Consider the following 22,494-nt stretch of genomic DNA (forward strand, 5'->3'; position numbering starts at 1 on the left):
TAATACGGTGTTTTGCAGCCTAACCCTTTCCGTCCTAAAATTATTAAAAAAACGGTTTTCCTATTATATGCCACACATGATAAACACGGAAATATTTAAGTATAAACTATTTTGATTGATTGTTTTTTATAATGGTGATGAAACCCTGCCTTTTCAATACCCTTAAAATGATCTAAAATTATAAAATTTCGTGTTTATCATGTGTAGCATATGACAATATATAACATATTCTAAGCTAGTAATATGTAAGATATAAATATAGCTTATATTTATTTCCACACAAAATCTTTAGTTTATTTTCTTGCTTTGTGTACAAAAAAACTCTCAACTCAAACCTAACATTTTCGTGTCATGTAATGTATAATATTGCAGGGGTCTACAACGACAGCTGCGTAGAATCAACTATCATGGTTGATTTCCCTCATCCAAACTGTGCACTGTTCTTTAATTTGGTTGTCCTTTAAAAAATATACAATAAATTTTGAACATAACACTTGTAATGTACAAATTCTGAAACAAGATGTTTGGGATACTTGATAAAGCACAAATATTAACAAGTTATACAAACCAATAAAGATGCTAGAATTTTAATCACCGACACCATTAAACAGTTGCCCAAGACTACCAGCACCATCAGGGTTATAAGAATATGATCGTAGCATTTGGCAGAGCAGGTTATATACAGAAAACATAAATGATATGATATTCTTCATCGGTGGACAGTTAAAACATCCACCCAGAAATCTGGAACACAGCAACCCAGACTTCCATCAATGAGATAACATACGATATAATACAAATAAGTTTGGCTAGCTAAAGTTCATTTTGTTCTTCTTCAGTTGCAGAAGTTAATGGCTCTACCACAGGAGGTATACAGTCCACCTTGTACCGCAGAACCTAGTCCAAGCAACATAATCAAGTCACAAAAATAGAATCACGGTTTATCTCAAGTGAGAAAATATATATAAATATAGTAATGGTAACAGCAGAAGCAGTAGTGATCATAGTAAATTGATAGTAACAAGAAACAAACTGAAAACAATAGGACTGATAACACCCGCAGGTGAAACAGGGAATGGCGTGGAGCCATGGACACCTATTATCTCTATATCTGACTTAATTTTGATTTTTGTATCACATATAAATTTGACAAGGGAAATTAAGTCACTTCCACACATCAAACTACAAGCCGCAAAGGTCAAAAGAGGGAAACTTATGAGCATGAATATATTATATTAGCACACACTAGATTAGCAGATGCAGAGAACATAGAAACCAGAGGTAGATAAACTAGTAAAAAAAAACTCAAGTACATTTGTTGTTGTGTATGACTGCATAGTAAATTATGGAAACAGAATTAAAATTCCTTTTTTTGGAGCACTATACAATCTCCAAAGTCCTAATTTGATTTCTCAAGGTCAAAAGTTAAAACTTGAAAATTTGTAAATTTAGTGACTCTCTAAAGTTTCCAAGGGGAAGCTAGCTTGATAGAGTTCTAGTTTGATCTGCCAGTAGCAAATGAGGGACTACAAGGAGCAGCTCCTCCAGAGTATTGAATCCGAAGTTTAAACTGGTTTAGTAAGATCTCCTCAAAAACTTGTTAGTCTAGGTTCCAAGTGTCTAATTCTAGAAGTCTTAACTCTTAAACTATGCGGCCATGGCCTATGCATTTCACTTTGCTTTCTATAGTACATAACACTATAAAAGCAGGCATGCCCTTCCATTTATTTGCTTAAGAAGCAATAAAATGACATTAGAAGGGGAGGCCAATTAGTCAAAATCAAACTTAAATTGAATTTCAAATTTATGCACAGACACCAATATTCTTTGACAGATACAGCAGAGTCAACACTTCTTAATGATTGTGGACCATTAACCATAGTAAATGATGTGGGGCTAAAGGAGCATATCAAATGCTCAACTGCACTCCAACAAAACTAACCGTAAAAATCATGTCATGTGGACTGGGAAGCCACTTGCTTACCTTTTTAAAGAATGTTGAATATGAATTATCCCAGACAAGCTTGTATTTTCCAACCAAGCATGTAGAAAAATTGCCCTGCAAAGATATATGCAATTGATTATCATCTAAGATATTTACAGTTTCAATATAAATCCTGTAACAAGTAACAAATAGAGAACTCACTTGGTCACTTTCATACCGCCGGTAAGGGAACATTAACTGCAGAATAGAAAAATTCAAATACCGCCACTGGTACGACATAACAAGTAAGAATTATAAATGAACTCAAGCAAAAAGACTTACAGTTTTATCTCCAGAAGAATTTGTATGTTCCAAGCTGAATCCAATGTCCTGAAGAATATCAAAGTAAAGCTAAACAACGTGGATGGAAAAAGCATAACCAAATATAATGCATTCGTCTAAAACCATATTGGATCTTTGATTCAATCTAGAGGAATACAAATATGAAGTAGGCATGAGTTATGCAAAGCATTGTTATCAATTTCTAGACCAGCAAGTATCTCTCAAAAAACTAAAACAGTCAACATGCTTAAAACATGTAAAGCTCTTGATACCTATTTAAGGTCTGTTTGTAACTTTATATGGTGGGTGCCACAGATGACGCAGCGAAGCCACCAGTGCTATGGGGAATTTCTACTGACTGCGGGTATATGAAAGACGACTTGTTTTACTTGCTTAAGTTAGCTGTTCTTATTTTACGAAAAATAGACTCGATTACTTGTTTACAGGCCTCATCCTTGATATATACATCTATGTGTGCAAAAAACAGTATTGAATAAGCACCTGGGTAATTTAATATGTACAATGGAATACATTTACTTGGTAAAATGTAATTATTACCATTCTTCTGGTCTAAAGAAGAGTAAATGATATCTGGTTCAACAAGCTGTTACAAATGCAGGATACATACCATGTTCATTTTTCCTTGCCCTATGGAAAAGTCCCAAGCAATATATGAGTTTATAGATTCAACGTCCAATAATACCTACAAAAAATAGCAATCTGTATGTGTCAGAGACTTAAAAATACTAGCCTAACAACCCGTGCGATGCACAGGTTCATTAATATTTTTATATTATTATTATAATATTTTTTTGGATCATTAACTTATTAGTATATATATAAATAATAAATATAAATATTTGTTATTGGCGAGATTCGAATCTGAATATTGGGTAGTGTATAAAAAATAATATAAATATTTGTTGTTGGTGGGGTTCGAACCTGAGAACTTTAGTAATGTATAAATAATAATATAAATATTCGTTGTTGGCGGGGTTCGAACCTGGGAGCTTGAGTAGTATATATATCTTTTAGTATTTAAATCTAACTGTCCTGATCACTTGGTTAAAAAGATCTGACGGTCATAAATGGGGATAACCAAACCAACCAAAAAAATGCATACCAAATTTTACCCCATTCCGGTTATTATAGTATAGTATAGATAGATTGGATTAGCATATTGAAATTTGATGCAAAATTTAAACCTGAGCATGATACAAGAAAATATAATACACTTACCAAAACCAGAGAAACATGTTTAAATTTTACTCCATAACCGTTTGTTAAAGCTGAATTCTATACATTCTTTATCTTTTTTTGTTGATTACTCTATATTTCCTCAAAACACGTTCAACTTTTCTGCTCTATGTCACTCATTTTCTTATTTCTTCTTTTTAACTTTGTTACCTATTTATTTAGCTTCATGTTTTAATTATTAGAGGGAATGCTGTAGCAAAAGATTTTACTTTAGTATAGGATATTGACTATCGGCAAATCATAGCAGAGGACTAAATCCTTTCAGGCTTCGTTAGACTTGCATTAGATCCAAAAAAAGAGTTCGAGTGTAAAATATAGCATTTAGATCATTGAGAAATTAATATGGAAGGAGGAATTTCAGCAACAAACTAGAGAGAACCGGGACCAAACATCATGTTTCCACTCATACATTAAGTGCTTAAGAACTACATTATGTAAAACTCAGTACCATGCAGAAGCAGAACATATTTCTGTAAGAATAAAGATAGAAGTATACTCTTATTCGAGTACACCTATAGTACCCTTGCCTGATAAATTCCTTTTCTGTATGAAAAGCATCTATGCCCTGATAACCCTGGAGATTGATAAATCAGCCTCAAAAGGTCCTCCGCTTGCCAGAAAGCTTAATATATGGTGACTGTACCAAATAGTATCCTTCTAAAAATAAAAAAGATTACCCTTTAAACTATTATTGCCAAAAGGCCTATTTATCACTGCCTCTTGCAAATACCAGTACTAATGTTATTACCACCATTCCCACTCTTTGAAATGTTTGGATTTTTCAAAACTCCATGGACACACCTCACTCTGTGCTTTCTATTGCCTAGGATAACTGGTTCTGCCTTTCTCATTTACCCAAATTTGGTTTAGTTGTAACTTAATAATTAATAGGTCCGGAGAAAATGAAATACACACACACACATATAGTGACAGCGGCATTACCATTAATGTTAACTTAATAAATCTTCTCTCTAGCTAAGGAGTTCCCTTGTAGTTCGTTGTGGCCGACAAAGATGTTACGTCACTGAGTAAATTAATAACTAGCGGAATTTTAATGTTCAAGAGAGATCTGGTTGATGACTTCTCAGTTTCAAAGTGCTGAGTAAAGAAAAGAGACACATGTAAAGCAAAAGAGGCTAATAAGTTGGCTGATGTTGCATTTGTGTTGATAATTCTAACAGAGCATCTTATCTCTTCTTACCATGTAATCCAGACAACTAAACTCTTTAAGCTTTACTTTTCCATTAAGGTTCATGCATACAGGTGATTCTTTCATCTGTAAACGAAGATTACATACCACCAGCACAGAGGTAAACCTCAATAGTGTTGGTGTCATTTTCAAATTTCATTTCTCATAGACAGTTTGCTTATGCAATGCTAGTGGCGATGTGAGGCCAGATGAGCTTTATGCAAAAACAAACCTCGAAAGTTTTCCCAGATGGAATAATTATTTCTTTGCAGTCGTCAATTTTCCTGTACATAAGAAAACCATATTTTTAAATCTTGGGTGCGGAAATTTCTAGTATATCTATTTGTCCAAGAAAATTGGGTTTCAAGAGAACTAAATAACATACCCTGCTTCTATTGCACCTGCTTCCTCAGCTGTAATGAAGAAAGGAGAATTTGTGAAGACTACTCTGTAGACCAAGATAAAAAAGTATAATTAAAAAGAAATACACAGTACTTCATGTCAGATGGAAAGAAAAAACTTCTGATATGAAAATTCAATCCTATCAGATCAAACAGCTTATATCTTCTCGGACTCAAATTAAAATTCTTAAATAGGACTATGAATCACTTAAAAATATTAGAACTGATATGGTGCTTAATATATATTTTAGGATTAACCAATTTTCATTATCCATGCTTTATATATTTCTAGACATCCAACACCTGCATTGCACTTGGGCATAAAAATTTAAACAGTTGTCCTCAAGGATGAAGGAAAATGATGTTGCCATGTTGGACCCACCCCATAAAATCAGTAACTGTGCAGCACAGCCTTGCCGCAGTGAACAGCTAGTTCAGACAACACTGCTACAAGACCATAGGTAACAACAACATATAACTACGAGTACGAGGCGGTGAAGATACCACAAGATGGTCACTCACACCATTCTTCAACTATAAAACATGGAAAAAGGATGAACACCTTCTGTACGACAGTACGAGACTGCAGTCAGTATGTAAATTACCCGACATCCCGAAAAACCACATAACAGTTTTGATTAGGGAAGAGCTTGTGATATATTAAGGGCTGTGTTGACCTTGGGTACCAAGCTTAAGAAACATGTTGCCTAACTTAAAGCATAAGCATTAACTGCAATTCACACAGATGCTGGCTTTGTTCTACTTCATCACGGTAAATCTATTAATCAGGCAAATAAGAGACAACACCCCTGGATGATAACTAAAAAAGGAAGCATAAACAACAACGGAACCGATGCAGTCATGCAGGGACATGGAATTAGGAAATGTATGCTAATACTCAACCTACTTATCTACATTTCCAGTTACCCATTTCAGCCAAGCTGAATGGAATATAGGCACTATGGATAATAGTGGTTCTTCATGACGTCATATAGTCAGACGTGATCTGATGGTAACATGGATGAAAATTCAATTGAGAAACAAGACTCCTCCCCCACCCCCCACTCCAAAAAAAAAGAACTCATCCAAGCTAATCCAAAATCAAAGGAACTGGAAACTTGTTTGCTATAGTGGCACGATGAAGCTCACGGTATTGATTGAAGTTGCAACCAGCGTCTTCCTTGCACACCAGTACAAGTGGATTATATATTAGGTTGGTTTTATGACTAATGGCACTCGCAGTAGCAGATAGGTGAAAACTAATCATACGGTCTCATCATTTTGTAGACATAGATAAGTAAGTGCCAGGGCAAAGCTGGATGGATGGAAGTTGGAAGGTCAAAAAGCTCAACAAGGACGACAGAACAAATGATGCACAATCACTTCGAGCAGTCATCCCTCATAAAATCCAAAGACTGCTTTGGTTTCATAATTTGATATCTGACCATCAGTCTGGAAAAAGAACACACCTGCTATAGCAGCAAGCACTCATCTAATCCATAAACAAATCAGTCACAAAACCATAAGAGTCTAAAGAAATAACATAGCACTAGCAAGCTGCAGGAGATTTTGTAGCATCACCAAGATGAATAATAAAGCAGTTCGCTTTTGTAACCTAAAGATTTGGACAAAAAGTTGTAAGAAGCATCACAACAATCAAATAATCAATCATGATGTAATGAACTCAGCTTCCTCAAAACTTCATGCTTTCGGTAGAGTGATACCCCTAATAAAATGTACTAAACTTTTAATCATTACCTCACAATGAAGTCAATTGGGGACAATACTCCAAGAGGGCCCCCAAATGTACATGAACTTGTTGAGGGCATCGAAATACCACTAGCAACCTCGGCTTTTGTCAAATCATTGCAGTGTGCAATCATGTCTTTTGTGACTGAAAGGTCGGGATATTGTAATATCTTTTGCACTTAAAATGTCATCATTTTCTCCATTTTCAACCTTTGAAATGACACCAGCTTCCATTTGATTACAAACAAGCCCGTCTTTAGTTAGTTCACTATTGTCTTTAATTGATAGAAGTCCAATATTATTTTAACCTCTGAACATCAACTTTTTTAATCCAGTCATTCAAGATATCAAACAACTTTGCTAAACTATTGTTGTTTCTTAACATAGATTGCTAAATTCAAAACCTTCAGGGCTAAATGGAAATTTTTGAAAAGGAGGAAGCAACAGAAACTTTAGAGGTTAAACTACAAATTCACATAGTATCATATATTCACATATATGAAAAGTGTTAGGTACTTTACTAATGTATGCATGTAAACTCCTCAAACTTCAAGGGCTGGACTGGAAGACTTAAATTGCATGGGTAAAAGTCAAAATTACATAAACATTAGGGGTCAGCCTGATAATTTTACAACTTTATAATCATACATATTCATACACTCAATTATTCTTCTACCTAGAATAAATGATTAGGGCATCTTTCCTTATACAGGAGTATATCCTGAACTTGGATAACAAGGGACTAACAGGGGTGTTCCAATGATTTGGCTTAGAGGTTTAAAGGATTGTTGGGACTGTCAAGCGCTCTTATATCTCCACGAAAGAGGAAGTTAATAGGTAGGATTGAATTTATTGTTGCTTCTTTTCTTTAGGTTAGCTTTACTCGGTGTATATGCAACACTTAAGTTGGAGGATATCTAACTGTACTGCACATATTGCTTAAACTTATACTCCTCCCAAATCTATCCGTATTTTGTGGCCCTTAAAGATGTGTTTCTGTTGGAAATTGGAATGAGTTCTTGGTCTTATTTTGGTACTATTTCTCGTACAATTATAGGTTGGAACGGCGAGAAGCGCTAAACTGAAGACCAAGTGAATAGTTAAGTTGGCCATTACACCTAAGATAAAAGAAAAGCTAGGCATTACTAGTATAATGCTCGTTAAAGCAGAGACATCTATTAAAGCAAATCACTCTAATTCAGTGCCGGAATAGCAACCAGCATACCTTTTAATCAATGTGGTGCCAGAGTGTCTCTACTAGTGTCAGTGATCTGGACAAACTTGACACCCAGGCACCCAGCTAATACAAAGAGCGAACTTTTTACCAATATACAAATATGAGAGCCACTGAAACCCTATCGCTATCAGTACATGTTGCAGTTCAAAGGTACTTGCATGGGATGGCCATTGCCGACATCAATTCAAATTTTTGCGAGATTAAATTGCGTGATGCTCATATGTCTCTACATATTCGGAATTGCATCAGGCCGCACCTGCACCCAGTGCCTTCTTTGACTCTATACGTTGTGTATTTCAAGTGGCTCAAATTGGGGGCAACAAACAATAATAATGAGGCATGTTGGACCAAATAGCAAGAGCAAATAGAAAAGGATTGAGAAGCAGACAATCAGCATGAAGAAACCCTTTTAGCCATAACTTATAGGCTGGACAGAATTAATTAACAAAAATGAAAATTGTAATAATGACGTAGAAAATAGCCTACAAAGTAAAAAGCATAACATCATAGTGGTTGAAATTTCCCTTAATTTTTTTACATTATATATATGTCCTTCGTAGACTGCAGCTAACCATTGACAATAGCAACTCTGTGATATTTTTTAAACATAAATATTCCCTAGAATAAATAGTAAAGCCGTCAAATCCTAAATGGGCAAGGACGTACTCAGTTATTCCGCTAAGAGCGGGCTATGATGAGGGTAAAATATATACAGCCTTATCCCTATTCAAGAAAATAGAGAGACTGCTTCAGAAAAATGACCCCTGGCAATCCGCATAAAGAGTTGAAAAAAGTCATGAGTTGGGGACCTACACACAGGGCCAGCTCAATCCCTTACTTAAAAACATAAATGCTTACAATTAATAAATTTATTCTCAAGCTTGTACACTTAACTTATTTGCTTTCACGTGATAATGTCCTCTTACTTCAACTCAAGGTTATCATAAATTCATAATATTTAATCAAGAAACTACCATCAGCTGAAAAGTATGCACTGTATAGACGTTACCAAGTATAAATAGTGTACATCAGTATCAATGTATCAAACAATACATCATCAGAGGCTATTCATATCTCAAAATGACAGTGTACAACTGTGGATCAATTATAAAGGGGCTGGGTATAAAAAAGTACCCGATAAATTTCAAAAATCTTTCCAATTCAGAGGTGTAGATTCCAACTGCTTCTTCCAAGATGGATATCTGATTTCTTTGCCTGCTCCATATAAGATGTCAAAAAGATGTGAAGGTATGAATTAAAAATATTGTTCTACTAATGTAATAATGTCACTTCTGCAAATCATAAAGACATTGTATATTAGGACTAAAGTAGATCTCACAATTTTACAGCCTCGTAACGCCGCCATGATAGAGTAAGAAAAAGTCGTATAGAGAGCACCATTTTTGTAAGGCTGTATAAAGGAGGTCCGTAACGTTCTCTCTGTTCTTCCATAGGGCTGTAGAAGAATTTGACAAAACTCTAATTACAGTTGTACTAAAGCATGTCCATCCAAGAAACTGTCTGAGATCGTTAAAATATAACCAACATTGATATATTCATGTAATATGTAGTCTTGGCTATGTCTTTTTTATCCAAAAGAATATAATGCATAAAGAAAGAGGCACTTAAGCAACACAGAGAGACACATACCCATGATCATCATTTAATTGCTTGATAAAATCTAGTAAAACCTGCACTATACACAAGTGAACATAAGAGTTCATAATTTTTTAAGGAAACAAAGATTTAATGCACTGCAAACCGTAAGTAATATCTCAAAAGCTAACTAAAAAAATATTTTGTTTAAAAAATCTTTATTTACTCACAAGTGTGGGCAGACATCCCACATAGCAGATAGTGGAGAACAAATAAAAAGACCAGAAAAATGTTTTTCGTAGAAACGCCAAAAGGAAATAGGAAGCAGTGTCAGGTAGGATAGTGAAATCCTTTACTCATCTATACAAATAAGAGTACCTGTGGCACTCCAACTAAATACTTCACAAGAGTTCTATAGACACCGGTTGCAGCTCCAAGCTGAGCTAACTGCTTTCTCCTGGATTATAAACATTTCATTAAAAGTTTTAGAAAGAAAGTCAGAACTTGTAGCAGGGTATAAGTTAAGACGTTTACCGTTCCATTTGTTGATTCCACAGCAAAGCATAACGATCATGTATACTTGCACCAGATTGAACTAAAGCATCAAATGCAGCTTGCTTATTCCTCTCTGAGCGTTCTTTCTGTTGTCTAATTAGGGTACCCCGAAAATCTTGAGGCATGTATGTCATAACTACAGATGTATCACACAAGCTTATATACAGATAGGAAACACCCAAGTCTCATGTAGCACTGATCTTAAACATGGACACGTTTCGATTTAACTAAAGTATATTAATAACACATATTATCACGCAGATTTTAATTAATATTTTATTCCCATCTACTAGAAGGTTAATGGTGTGCATTAGTGAAACAAAAGGAATACAGAGATGCAATTATTAATCTCTTCGGTGAAATTATAGTAAAGTACAAGATCAGAGAATCCAAATCATTTATGAGAGCAGAACACTAAACATCAGGGGCAATTTGGTGGGTCATAGGTGACACTGCAGAAGTACATCACCAACAGAATCGCCTGAATATAATATTTAATATATTATCTGTGTGGATGTTCCATTAAGATGTAAGGACATCAATATTAGAAATATATTCTTTGGTGTAAATATTCGTATTAAACAATGCGTATAAAATAAAAAGACGTTCGAATATATATTGTTGTGATTACGCAAGACGGCAAGAGAACTTATAATGATTAATTTGACAGTAGATTTTATATTTTATAAAATATAAATGAGAAAAAAAATATTAATAACTTTAGTATATATTTCAAAAAATTAATAACCAAAAGGATAATGCCACTTGAATAGTATCGAGTACACTAACAAAAAAAGTGTTGTAAATTATAGTGTCGATATATATATATGCAATGAGAGGACGGAAGGGGATGCCACAAGCATGTAATTTATGTGTTGTGCGTAGAAAAATTCAAACTATAGAATTAAGGAGTTAAAAAAGAACCTGTATTAAAAATAGATTCAGAATTCTTAGATTGAAAAGATTCTAATATCTTTAAAGTGTTTTCAATTTTTTCTTTTAGCTTCCCAAGAACACAAGAAAGCTCAGCATCTTCACTTGTTGATTGTTGTTGGATCTGTCTCACGGAAAAAAAGAGTAAGAAAATTAAGTATTGCATTATTCAAAATTTTGAAATACTAATTAAACTTGGACGCAAGCCTGTAACAAGATGCAAGTAAACACAGAAAAAAGAGCAGGCCTGCCCTTGAATCTTGCAGATATTTACATAATATATTTCAAAATCTTTTAAACTCACCTCATTTGGCCAATGAGATTTTTCAAGCAAAAAGAGAATTTCTTCCATATGCTCCCGGTTCTTCCACATGTTCTCGTCAATTTTGTGAGGAGGTTGGCTCTCAGCTTCTTGTACTAGGGATGTTTCACCTAAAATATGATTTTCCATAGTAAATTTTCAATTTGATACCATTGCCCCACGAAAATCCTATAATTATATTAAAGAACAAAAATTTGAACTGTTATAATGAACTTATTGTTTTTTTTAATATTGAGCTAAATTTCTTTTACTACTCCACATCTATTTTTCAGCTTGATCGAATACTAGAACCAGTTGTTTAGCTAAGATGAAAATCGGACCCTAATGAGTACTCCAATTTCAATATAAAACCATCATATTTTATTGCAGCAGGCCAAATTACTACATTCGTTATAGAAAAATAAATCAGAATTTTATTAAAAACATTGTTAGCCAAGCATGCTGTATATGAAGGTTATTCTTACTATTCATGAGCAATTAAAAAAATTCATGCGACAAACCAAACCAATTACAACCAAAATTAGGTTGAATTGCATTACTTTATTCATGAACTAAGGAAATGTACTACTCATATAAAATAACTGTACAGTAATAGTCTTTCTCTACAATTTATTTCCCCCCTTATTATATGCGCATACCACATCAACTATCAAACCCATCCCTTCATCTGTATTCAGATCTCTAACTCGAAGACAAACTTCCAGTGGTTACTTCTCACTATAATATAAACAAAACCCAACACTTGATCCCAGCTTCTCCTACAATGGCACCCTCCCTATAAAATTTTATATGTAGCAGTAAAAAGGAAAAAAGAAAAATCTGCAACACTATCGATAAATATACAATCTATTGGGATTCTACTTTCAAAGTAGCCTCCGAAACAAATTGTATAATCAACGTGTTTGATCAATAATCACCCCTCTTGCTCTCTTTACTCCCTCTCTACCCTTTTTCTCCATCCAGAATCTAATTCATCTTACTGTATCACAAATACAAGCTACTGATGCACGTAGTTCCCTTTATCTGATTATAGAGGGTAATACAGCTTCTTATTTCAGAGCTTGAAATTTAGCTAGAATAGAAAATTTTGTAATATAGATAAAAAGAGACAGTTTAGAGAGAGAAAGAATTTAAAAAAAAAAAAAAACCTTGAGTGTCTAATCTCGCACCCAAGAATACAAGAGAAAACTGAAATCAAAATTAAAGTAAGTCAAGCATACTTCAGGTCTCCTAACAGAATTCTGGTCCTTCGGAATATAATTATAAAATAACATGATATTTCAAATATTAATATAAATTGTATCAATATCTATCACTTGATCATAATATATATTGATTTATTACTGAGTGTTGCTTATCATCAAAAAATGTATGTTTCTCCTTGCACTACATACCTAAACTAAACGATCAGAGCCTCCCCCGCTCCGTGCTTCATTGCACAAGGCATTTCACATTTCTTAAACAATTGAACATCAACCGTCCCAGCCTCGAGTATTCGAATTAATATAAAGTCTAAAACAACGAAAAAACAACGAAAAATGAAAAACAAATTCTTCTCTCACGTGCTTAATTGCACAAGGCATTTCACATTTCTTAACCAATTAAACATCATACCGACTATTTCAAATAAATATAAAGTCAAAACAACAAAAACGAAAAAAATAAACTATTCTCGAAACCTAAAACAAACACAGACAGGGCTAGACTAAAAACAACAAGGCGAATTCAAAATTCAATTAAAGTCAAAGTCAAAGCCCTAACTGAAACAAACTAGAATCGCATTCAATTGAAGTGACATGTAGTGTACGTGCAAAAGCGGCAATTAGAGAGAGAGAGAGAGAGTATTTACCTTGAGAGAGAGGAGTGGGATTTTGAAGGAGTTGAGAGAGAGAGTGAAGTTCGTTGGAGAGATGCGAAACGGAATCGGGGAGAGGAGAGAAGATGTACTTGTCGTAGTAAGAAGCGAGAAATGCTCTTGTTATCGGCACCATGCCCTCTGTTGAAGCCATAGAGAACGGGAGAGAGAGAGAGAGAGAGAGAGAGAGAGAGAGAGGGAGAGATTGTAGGTAGATCCGTCAATCGAATTAAACTGAATTCAGCACAGTGCCTAAACAACTCCAGCTGCTTCTTTTCTTTTTTCCTTTTTCATATTTTTCAATTTTTTTAAGAAGAATATTACTATATTTATTCGTTTTTATTTTAACAGGGTGTTATAAAAATTGAGAATATGCCCTAATCGGTTGAGCTGCCGGATTGAACTGAAATTGGGGATTAATTGAATTAAAAATGGATATATTGTTTTGACATTAAACGACCCTTGCACAACTTTTTTGGTTCTAATATTTTTGAACATCCATATGTCATTTCTTCTTTTAACATCACTCCATTTCTTTGAAATAATGTGTCCAATGCGAGCCTGCAAAAGCCACAATTATTCTTCTGCTTCTATTAATATGCATCCAGACTTACTTTCTTCAAGACTAATCACATACCAATCACTTTCATTAACAATCTTCTTTATTCATTGTGAACTCATAAATAATAACCATCGAGAATTACTTTGTTGTCGTCTTAAAATAATTGACCAAGGCATTTTACGCTATTACATAAGTGTTGATCATTCTAATCATTCTACACAATGTGCTTACATCAGCATAACATTGTCAGCATATCCAGCTGGTTCCACCTTTTTGCCAACTGGAGAGTTTGTTATTTATTTTGTGTGTATAAAAGTTAGTTTTCTCTTCCCTCTGAGTCACTCACTTAGAATCTCTCTCTGTACATTTCTACATTTTTCAGTATATAAACAAAACGATTGTAAATAAACTTTGATGAGTTTTAATGGAAGATTGTGATCATTTCAACTTGATCTCTGGTAATTTGCAAACTGTAATATGGTATCAGAGCGGTGACGATCATCTTCGTTGATTCTTCATCGTTCTTTTATTTCTTCGATTTTTTTTCTACAGAAAGAGCTTCCTAATCTCAATTCATTTGTATTCTGGTTGATTTTCTGCAATCGTCTTCGTGTAACGGTTACTGTTATCTCTTGCAATCGATCTATGTTCTTTGTTTCGATTCATTGAGTTAATCTTCAATACCGATCTATACACACACTATTTGTATATCAATATCTGTAAATTGTTGATTCTAATGGCTGATAATGCTACTGCTGCTACAACAGAATTGAATCAAAATCCTAATAGTGTTTACTACATTCATCCTTCCGATAACACCGGTATGAAACTGGTAACTACACCGTTTAACGTATCTGGTTATGGAAATTGGAAGCGATCCATGAGTATTGGCTTAACTGCTAAGAACAAAATCAGTTTCATTGATGGAACCTTGACTAAACCTGATCTGAATGCGCCTGATTATAAATCTTGGTGTCGTTGTAATAGTATGATCATAGGCTGGATCATATCTGCTTTGGAACCTCAAATTGCATCTAGTATACTATATGTTGACAGTGCAAGAGAGATCTGGATTGAATTAGAGGAGCGTTTTGGTCATGCTTCTTCAGCTCAACTCTATGCTTTGGAGCAAGAAGTACTTAATATTTCTCCGGATAATCTTTCGATTTCAGACTACTATACTCAAATGAAAAGGTTATGGGATGAAATCGATAATTTGAAGCCGTTACCTGCTTGTGATTGCAAGAACTGCACTTGTACTCTGACTCAGAAAGTTCTTAAAATTCAACAAGACCAAAGGCTTTTGTTGTTTTTGATGAAATTGTCCAATGACTTTGCCAATATTCGTTCTCACATCCTCATGATGTCTTCTTTGCCTACTCTACCTCAGGCATACAGAATGTTACTCCAGGAGCAAAGACATAGGGAAATATCTAAGTTGCCTTCTACAACTTCTGATCCTGTTATTTTTTTTGCTGACAATAAGAAGTTTCCTCCTGAGAGACAGAACACATCTCAATACACAAAGAATCAATATGCTGGAAAAGTTTTTGTTGCGGCAAGTCAAGTCAAGCCCAGAAAAACATATTTTTGTGATCATTGTAAAATTCCAGGGCATAGTAAGGAAAGATGTTTCAATATCCTCCACGTTTTAAGACTTTGCCAAGAAAATTTGCTGCTAATGTGGTTGCTGATAATGTTTTTCAAGATTCTTCAGGCATTCATCAATCTGACTCAGGTTCTGGTTCTGCACAAATTACTGTTGATCAATTCAATCAACTAATGAACTTACTGAATCAGAAAAAGGATGCTCCACAGGATACTGAATTCACAGGGAATGCACTTTTGGCAGGTACTTTTTGCCTGTTTTCTACAGTCTTTAGCAATAACTGGGTTCTTGATAGTGGAGCCTCGGAACATATGTGTTATTCTCTTGCTTTGTTTGACACCTATAGTGTTTTATCTACTGAAAATAGTATTACAATTCCTAATGGCACTAAGGTTAAAATCACTCATACTGGTACTGTGAAGTTAAATCATTCCATCATTTTGCATAATGTTCTATTTGTTCCTTCTTTTCATTTCAATCTTATATCTATTCACAAATTATGCAAAGACAATCAGTTATCTGTCTGTTTCACACCTGATACTTGCTCTGTCCAGGGGCATTCAATGAAGCCTCTACTTCTTGGTAAACAACTGCAAGGTCTTTATTTTGCTGCTGATCATTTGCTTCCACACTCTTTTTGCAAGGCAACTTCTGTTTCTTCAGCAGATTGTTTACCATCTTCTTCTACTTTTGTTAATACAATTGTACCTTTCACTTCTAGTAATACTACAGATGCAAAATTGTTGCATCTTAGACTAGGCCATATGCCTTATGCTAAACTCAAAATTGTCAATCCTGATGTTGATGTAAAATCTTTATCTTCTGAATGCATTTGTACTATTTGTCCAGCTGCACGACAGCATAGAATGCCTTTTTCCTCCAGTTCTATAAAATCAAATCATATTTTTGAACTCTTACATGTTGATGTATGGGGTCCATACAATACGCCCACACATGATGGTTGCAAATATTTTATTACTATAGTTGATGATTTCAGTAGAGCCACATGAATTCATTTGATGAAATCTAAACTTGATTCAGTCAACATTTTGTTTACTTTTCTTCATTTTGTTCAAAACCAATTCAAAACTTCAGTACGAGTGATTCGAACTGATAATGCTATGGAATTATGCTATGGTAGAATACTATTTTTGTACAGCAAATATGGTATATTGCATCAGACTAGTTGCTCTAACACACCCCAACAAAATGGAGTGGTCGAACGAAAACATAAACATTTAATGGAAACTACAAGGGCTTTATTCTTTCAATCAAAACTTCCTGTCAAATATTGGGGACATTGTGTACTATGTGCAGCTTTCCTGATTAACAGAATGCCCATCAAATCTCTTAACAATGTCACTCCATATGAGAGATTGTTTAAGGACAAACCTGATTACTCTTATCTCAAATGCTTTGGTTGTTTATGTTTTGGTTCCACATCAAAACAACATAGATCCAAACTTTCCGCTAGAGCTCATCCTTATGTATTTCTTGGTTATCCACCTGCTCAAAAAGCTTACAAAATTCTTGATCTTGTTACCAATAAAATAATAATATCCAGAGATGTGGTCTTTCATGAAAAGAATTTTCCTTTTCATATGACATCTACAGATTCTCCAATAAAGCCTTTACAGTTTTTCTTACCAACTCATACTACTTGTGATGTTTCTCAGTTTTATGACATTCCAGATGTCTTTGTTACTTCTCAAAATTCACCTATTTTTGATCATTCTGATGAGAATGTTAATCAGTCTGTTGATCATTCAGAATTTCAATCTTCTGATTCTCATACTTCTAATGCATCATCTGATCATTCACATGCCATTCACCTTCAACCATCTCTTAGGAGAAGTATAAGAACTATTCAGAAACCATCCCACTTAAATGATTACTTATGTAATCTTGTCACTTTTGATTTTCTTCCATCAGCTCGTAAAGCTTTTCTTACACACACTTCTAGTTTAACTGAGCCACGTTCTTATGAAGAGGCTTCTCAAGATTCTGGTTGGGTTCATGCTATGAATGTAGAGCTTACAGCTCTTCAGTCAAACAATACATGTGATATTGTTGAACTACCAAAAGAAAAAAAGGCAATAGGTTGTAAATGGGTTTTTAAAACAAAATTAAAAGTTGATGGATCCATTGAGAGGGTAAGGGCCAGATTGGTGGCAAAGGGGTTCACTGAAAAATACGGTATTGATTATCAAGAAACTTTTTCTCATGTGGTAAAGATGGCTACAATCAGGAGTATTTTGTCTGTAGCTGCTAGCAAAAGTTGGAAACTTTTTCAGCTAGATGTTAACAATGCTTTTCTTCATAGTGAATTACATGAAGAAGTTTATATGAAGATGCCACCGGGTATTCCTAATCCCTTCCACAAAGTCTGTCGGTTGAAGAAATCCATTTATGGCCTGAAACAAGCCAGTAGGGAATGGTTTGCAAAACTTTTACATGAATTGCTTTGTCAAGGTTTCGTTCAGTCCAAGAATGATTATTCACTTTTCATCAAAAGAACTAATTCTGATATAACTATTGTTGCTGTTTATGTTGATGATATGATCATCACGGGTTCTGATATCTCATGTATTCAGCATCTCAAGTCTCATCTTCAAACTGTTTTTGGAATTAAAGATCTTGGTTATTTGAATTACTTCTTAGGTTTTGAGGTTGGTTATGTTGCTGATGGAATTACTCTGACACAAGCCAAATTTACTAAGGAACTGCTTCATGATTCCGGCATTACCAAATTTAAATCTACCACTACTCTTTTACCTCTTCATCTTAAACTCAACAATGATTCTGGCCAGCTTTATTCTGATCCTTCTTTTTACAGGACCTTGGTTGGAAAATTGAATTTTCTGACAAATTCCAGGCTTGATTTAGCATTCTCTGTTCAGACGCTAAGTCAATTTATGCAAGCTCCTAGAATACAACATTTTGAGGCTCTGCAACATGTATTACAGTATGTAGCGTCCACTGCTGGTCAATGAATTCTACTTAATGGCAGAGATTCTCTTGTTCCCAAGGCATATTCTGACTCTGATTGGGCTGCTTGCCCTAATACTAGGAGATCAGTATCTGGTTATCTGTTACTTCTTGGTTCCTCTCCTATTAGTTGGAAATCAAAGAAACAGTCTACTGTTTTTAAATCTTCTTCTGAGGTCGAATACCGTGCTATGGCTGCAACAGCCTCAGAAGTTACTTGGATGGTTCGTTTGCTCAATGAACTTGGCTTTTCCGATCTTCAACCTGTCACATTGTATTGTGATAATCAGTCTGCTATGCATATTGCCCGCAATCCTGTGTTTCATGAACGCACAAAGCATATTGACATTGACTGTCACTTTACTCGTGATCGGGTTATGGAGGGTCTGTTACAACTCTCTTATATACCCTATGACCAACAGCTTGCTGACTTGTTTACAAAACCTTTACCTTCTCCTGCGTTTCATTCTTTGAAATCCAAGCTTGGTCTCGTTTCAACACCAAGCTTGAGGGGGGGGGGGGTGTTGATCATTATGATCATTCTACATCCAATGTGCTCACATCAGCATAACATCTGACATCAGCATATCCAGCTGGTTCCACCTTTCTGCCAGCTGGAGAGTTTGTTATTTATTTTGTGTGTATAAAAGTTAGTTTTTTCTTCCCTCTGAGTCACTCACTTAGAATCTCTCTCTCTGTACATTTCTACATTTTTCAGTATATAAACAAAACGATTGTAAATAAACTTTGATGAGTTTTAATGGAAGATTGTAATCATTTCAACTTGATCTCTGGTAATTTGCAAACTGTAATAATAAGGTTGGGATAAAGTGTACTTCACGAAGTAGTCGATCTTCATCATTCTTACATCGAAAGTAAATTGTCCTTGTTATGGAATAATAACTAGAATTTCGTTTGTATTTAATTATAGAATTTGTGAGTTTCGAATTTTAATTGTTGCACTTGTGTTCAAGACTAATTGGTCCTCACAAGGTACTTATGTATCTATGTGTTTAGAGAATTAAAATCGTCATCTCCAAAGAATGCTTTACATATTGCGTTTCTAACAAACATCGCTATGAAGAGAAATTATGACAATCAGATGCAAGTTCTTCAAATAAGAAGTTCCTCATTATTGTAATAGGCATGGTTTTAGGCGACAAGGAACGCAATAAAGACTTAACTCCGAAGGAAGTGGTAGTGGACCAGATATATTAATTTATCCAGCGCATTCAATACTTGGAAACTCCCCGGGTTCCAAGTATAATCTCGTGTAATCAATATATAATCTCGTGTTATTAATATGTACATACATATATAATTACATACATACAATAAATATATACGTATATATAAATTAATATCGAGACATACACACACATACATACTCGTATATTTTTATTTGTCATCAATCAAAACCCGTCCTCCAACATAATGAAATGGCGAAATATTATATTAAATTCAATGAAATAAAAAATCAAATAAACTATTTATACATATATGTACATATTACACTTCACTATTAATCATTCTATGATATATATAATATACTCCCACTGTCTCATAACTTGTTAAAATCGTTGTTAGACACATAGATTAAAATAATGAATTATTTTGAAGAAAAATTAAGAAATCGAGGGTAAATTTTGGAGCCATTTTAAAGACAATATGTTATTTTAGGAAATGTTAACAATCTGTTTAAACATCGCAAAATAGAAAGTTATCGGGACGAACAAGATCATATGTCATTCCGTGAGTAAACTTATAATATTGACGTCAATTGCATTTATAGTATGATTTATCAATCATATTTATAACACATAAACACATTAAATAACTAAAAATAAATTAATAATTATTTTATATTTAGATTGATTGATATACATCAGACACACGTAATCACCTAGACTTGTTTTACTTACTAAACATTAACATATTACAAACACCATTTGAAGTGGCAAAAAATATACGCTAACATGATTTATTATTTCCTGCGAATAACTCGTGCTCATATGCATAAACAAATAAATTATTCATCGATTAGGTAACAACATAAATATATCGTCAACAATTACACCAAAAATAATTTCAGTTAACAAAATCTAGAGTATATCCGTGTATTGCACGAGTTATAGAGTTAGTTAACAATGAAAAGGAAACAAAAAAATATCATAAATAAAGACACAAAATTTTCCACCAAAAAAGATTCCCACGAATTGTCAATAACTATGAACGCTAAGAGTTCAGTAGCATTCTTGCTTACTAAGACACATTTAAAGTTTGCATATGTGTAAGATCTAAAATTAATAGTTAAATTTAAGAGTAATATAAAATGAGTGAGTGGGGTTACTTTCAAAAATGTACTTTATTAAAAAACAAAATCAATTAACTCTATAATAAATAGGAAAAATGCAAAATCTATATATAAAATGATATATAACTAATTTATGTAATAAATATAAAATTATACTTATAATACAATTATATCATTTTAAATTTTGTATACCTAAATTCAAGTATGAAAAGTAATAATATCATGCAAGGTAGATAAAGGAGGAATGAGTAATCTTTTTATTAATATTTTGATATTATTTTATTATAAAAGCTAATAATAATTAATAAGTAGATCGATTTTCCTGTTCCATGCATGTGCACGTGATAAGCGCAAAAACTTAAGTGATACTTCCTCTATCCTAGCCCATTTGATCCCTCCATCCCAACCATTTGTTATCAAATGAGTTGGGCACGGAGACCAATATATTGATTAAATAATGTTGATAAAACATTTAAGTGGAAAATTTAAAGGAATATAAGTACACAAATTAGCAGTTTGGGGGGAAACAAAACTACAGGTCCCGCCTAAACCAAGCAGCCCGCCTAAATAAGTTTCATCAGTACAACTCATTTATATTACAATTGCTAACATCCATATACATGCTATTTACGAAAGTACTAGTCTACATGTGCACTTTATACAATCCCAACAAAAATCCAGCAGCAACTTTGTCTTGTTTAGGAAGATGGCATATTTTAACTCAACTTCCCATGTTGTTTCTGCAAAGCACATAAGGTTGAAAGTTTCGGAAAAAAATCAGATTACCCATGACTTATCACTAAGTTTCGGCAATAATAAACTTAAAAGAGGAGTAATCAAACAACTTGGAGTTCATTATGGTGTTAGTAGAGTAACAATATCTAAAATATGGATAATTGTGCATAAAGCAATCAAAGATGGAGTGCTTCATAATGTTGATAGAAAATACAAAGGTGGAAATAAAAGGTATGTTTTGGATTTAGAAAAGGTACGACAAATTACTCTTCATCTTAGAACAAATATTAGGACATTGGCTTGTCAGTTAAACGCAATCTGGAGTGTCCTCGAAAACTAATTTCGCTGGATCTTCGAAAACTGATTTATTTGGTTTCATCCGCATCTGCTGGGTCTCCACCGATTTTACTCTATCCAGAGTGTCTTCAACAACTAAGTCTTTAAATTTATCATACTCGAGATAAGCATCGACGATTTCTTTGAGATTTATCGGAGGAGAGGGCTGAATTTCGGAGTCATATTGCATGCTCGGTGCTAAATCTTGGATAATTTGGGATTCCATTATAAAGGCTAATTGAATATCGTAGTTAATTTGAGAGAGAAGAACAAGGAAGAAGAAGATTGATTTACCTAGAAAAAAGAAGAAAAAAAAGATTGAGCGGCGTATTTGATGATAGAGAAAAGTAAGTGATGAAAGTAGGTTTGGGGGAGAGAACTGATTATGCGAGATAAGTTGAGTAATTAGTAAGTGGTTGTAATAAAATAATGTCATATGACATTATTATAATATATAAATTTGACTAATTTAGTTAATGTAAAGAATTGGTGTGACATTCCAAAAAGGAAAGTGTAAAGAATTGGACGGGACGGAGGGAGTATAAGTTATCACTGATTTTAGTCACTCTAGTTTACTCCTTCCGTCCCAA

General features: G+C 34.0%; 1 protein-coding gene across 1 annotated transcript; it reads right to left on the reverse strand.

The window, feature by feature from the left end:
• Nucleotides 1-468: 468 nt before the first annotated feature.
• Nucleotides 469-13,665, reverse strand: LOC141659545 (uncharacterized). Its single transcript, XM_074466464.1, has 15 exons — nucleotides 13,355-13,665; nucleotides 11,488-11,615; nucleotides 11,175-11,307; nucleotides 10,230-10,386; nucleotides 10,074-10,152; nucleotides 9,750-9,790; nucleotides 9,439-9,555; nucleotides 9,234-9,314; nucleotides 5,098-5,160; nucleotides 4,945-4,996; nucleotides 2,895-2,969; nucleotides 2,267-2,314; nucleotides 2,147-2,182; nucleotides 1,985-2,059; nucleotides 469-897 (listed from the first exon to the last, which is right to left on the reverse strand). Exons 1-15 carry the CDS (start codon nucleotides 13,512-13,514, stop codon nucleotides 814-816), a joined length of 1,329 nt encoding a protein of 442 aa, XP_074322565.1. The 5' UTR covers nucleotides 13,515-13,665; the 3' UTR covers nucleotides 469-813.
• Between the last annotated feature and the right edge of the window lie 8,829 nt (nucleotides 13,666-22,494).

This window comes from Apium graveolens, chromosome 5 (genome assembly GCF_009905375.1).
Source record: "Apium graveolens cultivar Ventura chromosome 5, ASM990537v1, whole genome shotgun sequence".
NCBI classification, from domain to species: domain Eukaryota; kingdom Viridiplantae; phylum Streptophyta; class Magnoliopsida; order Apiales; family Apiaceae; genus Apium; species Apium graveolens.

Excerpts from the sequence above, each read along its gene's own strand:
- LOC141659545 (XM_074466464.1), bottom strand. The coding sequence starts at position 13,514 with ATGGCTTCAACAGAGGGCATGGTGCCGATAACAAGAGCATTTCTCGCT. Across the intron at positions 10,153-10,229 it reads TGGAATCAACAAATGGAACG|GAGAAAGCAGTTAGCTCAGC; the intron begins GTAAACGTCTTA and ends TTTATAATCCAG. Across the intron at positions 5,161-9,233 it reads AGATTTTTGAAATTTATCGG|AGTAGTCTTCACAAATTCTC; the intron begins GTACTTTTTTAT and ends CTTGGTCTACAG.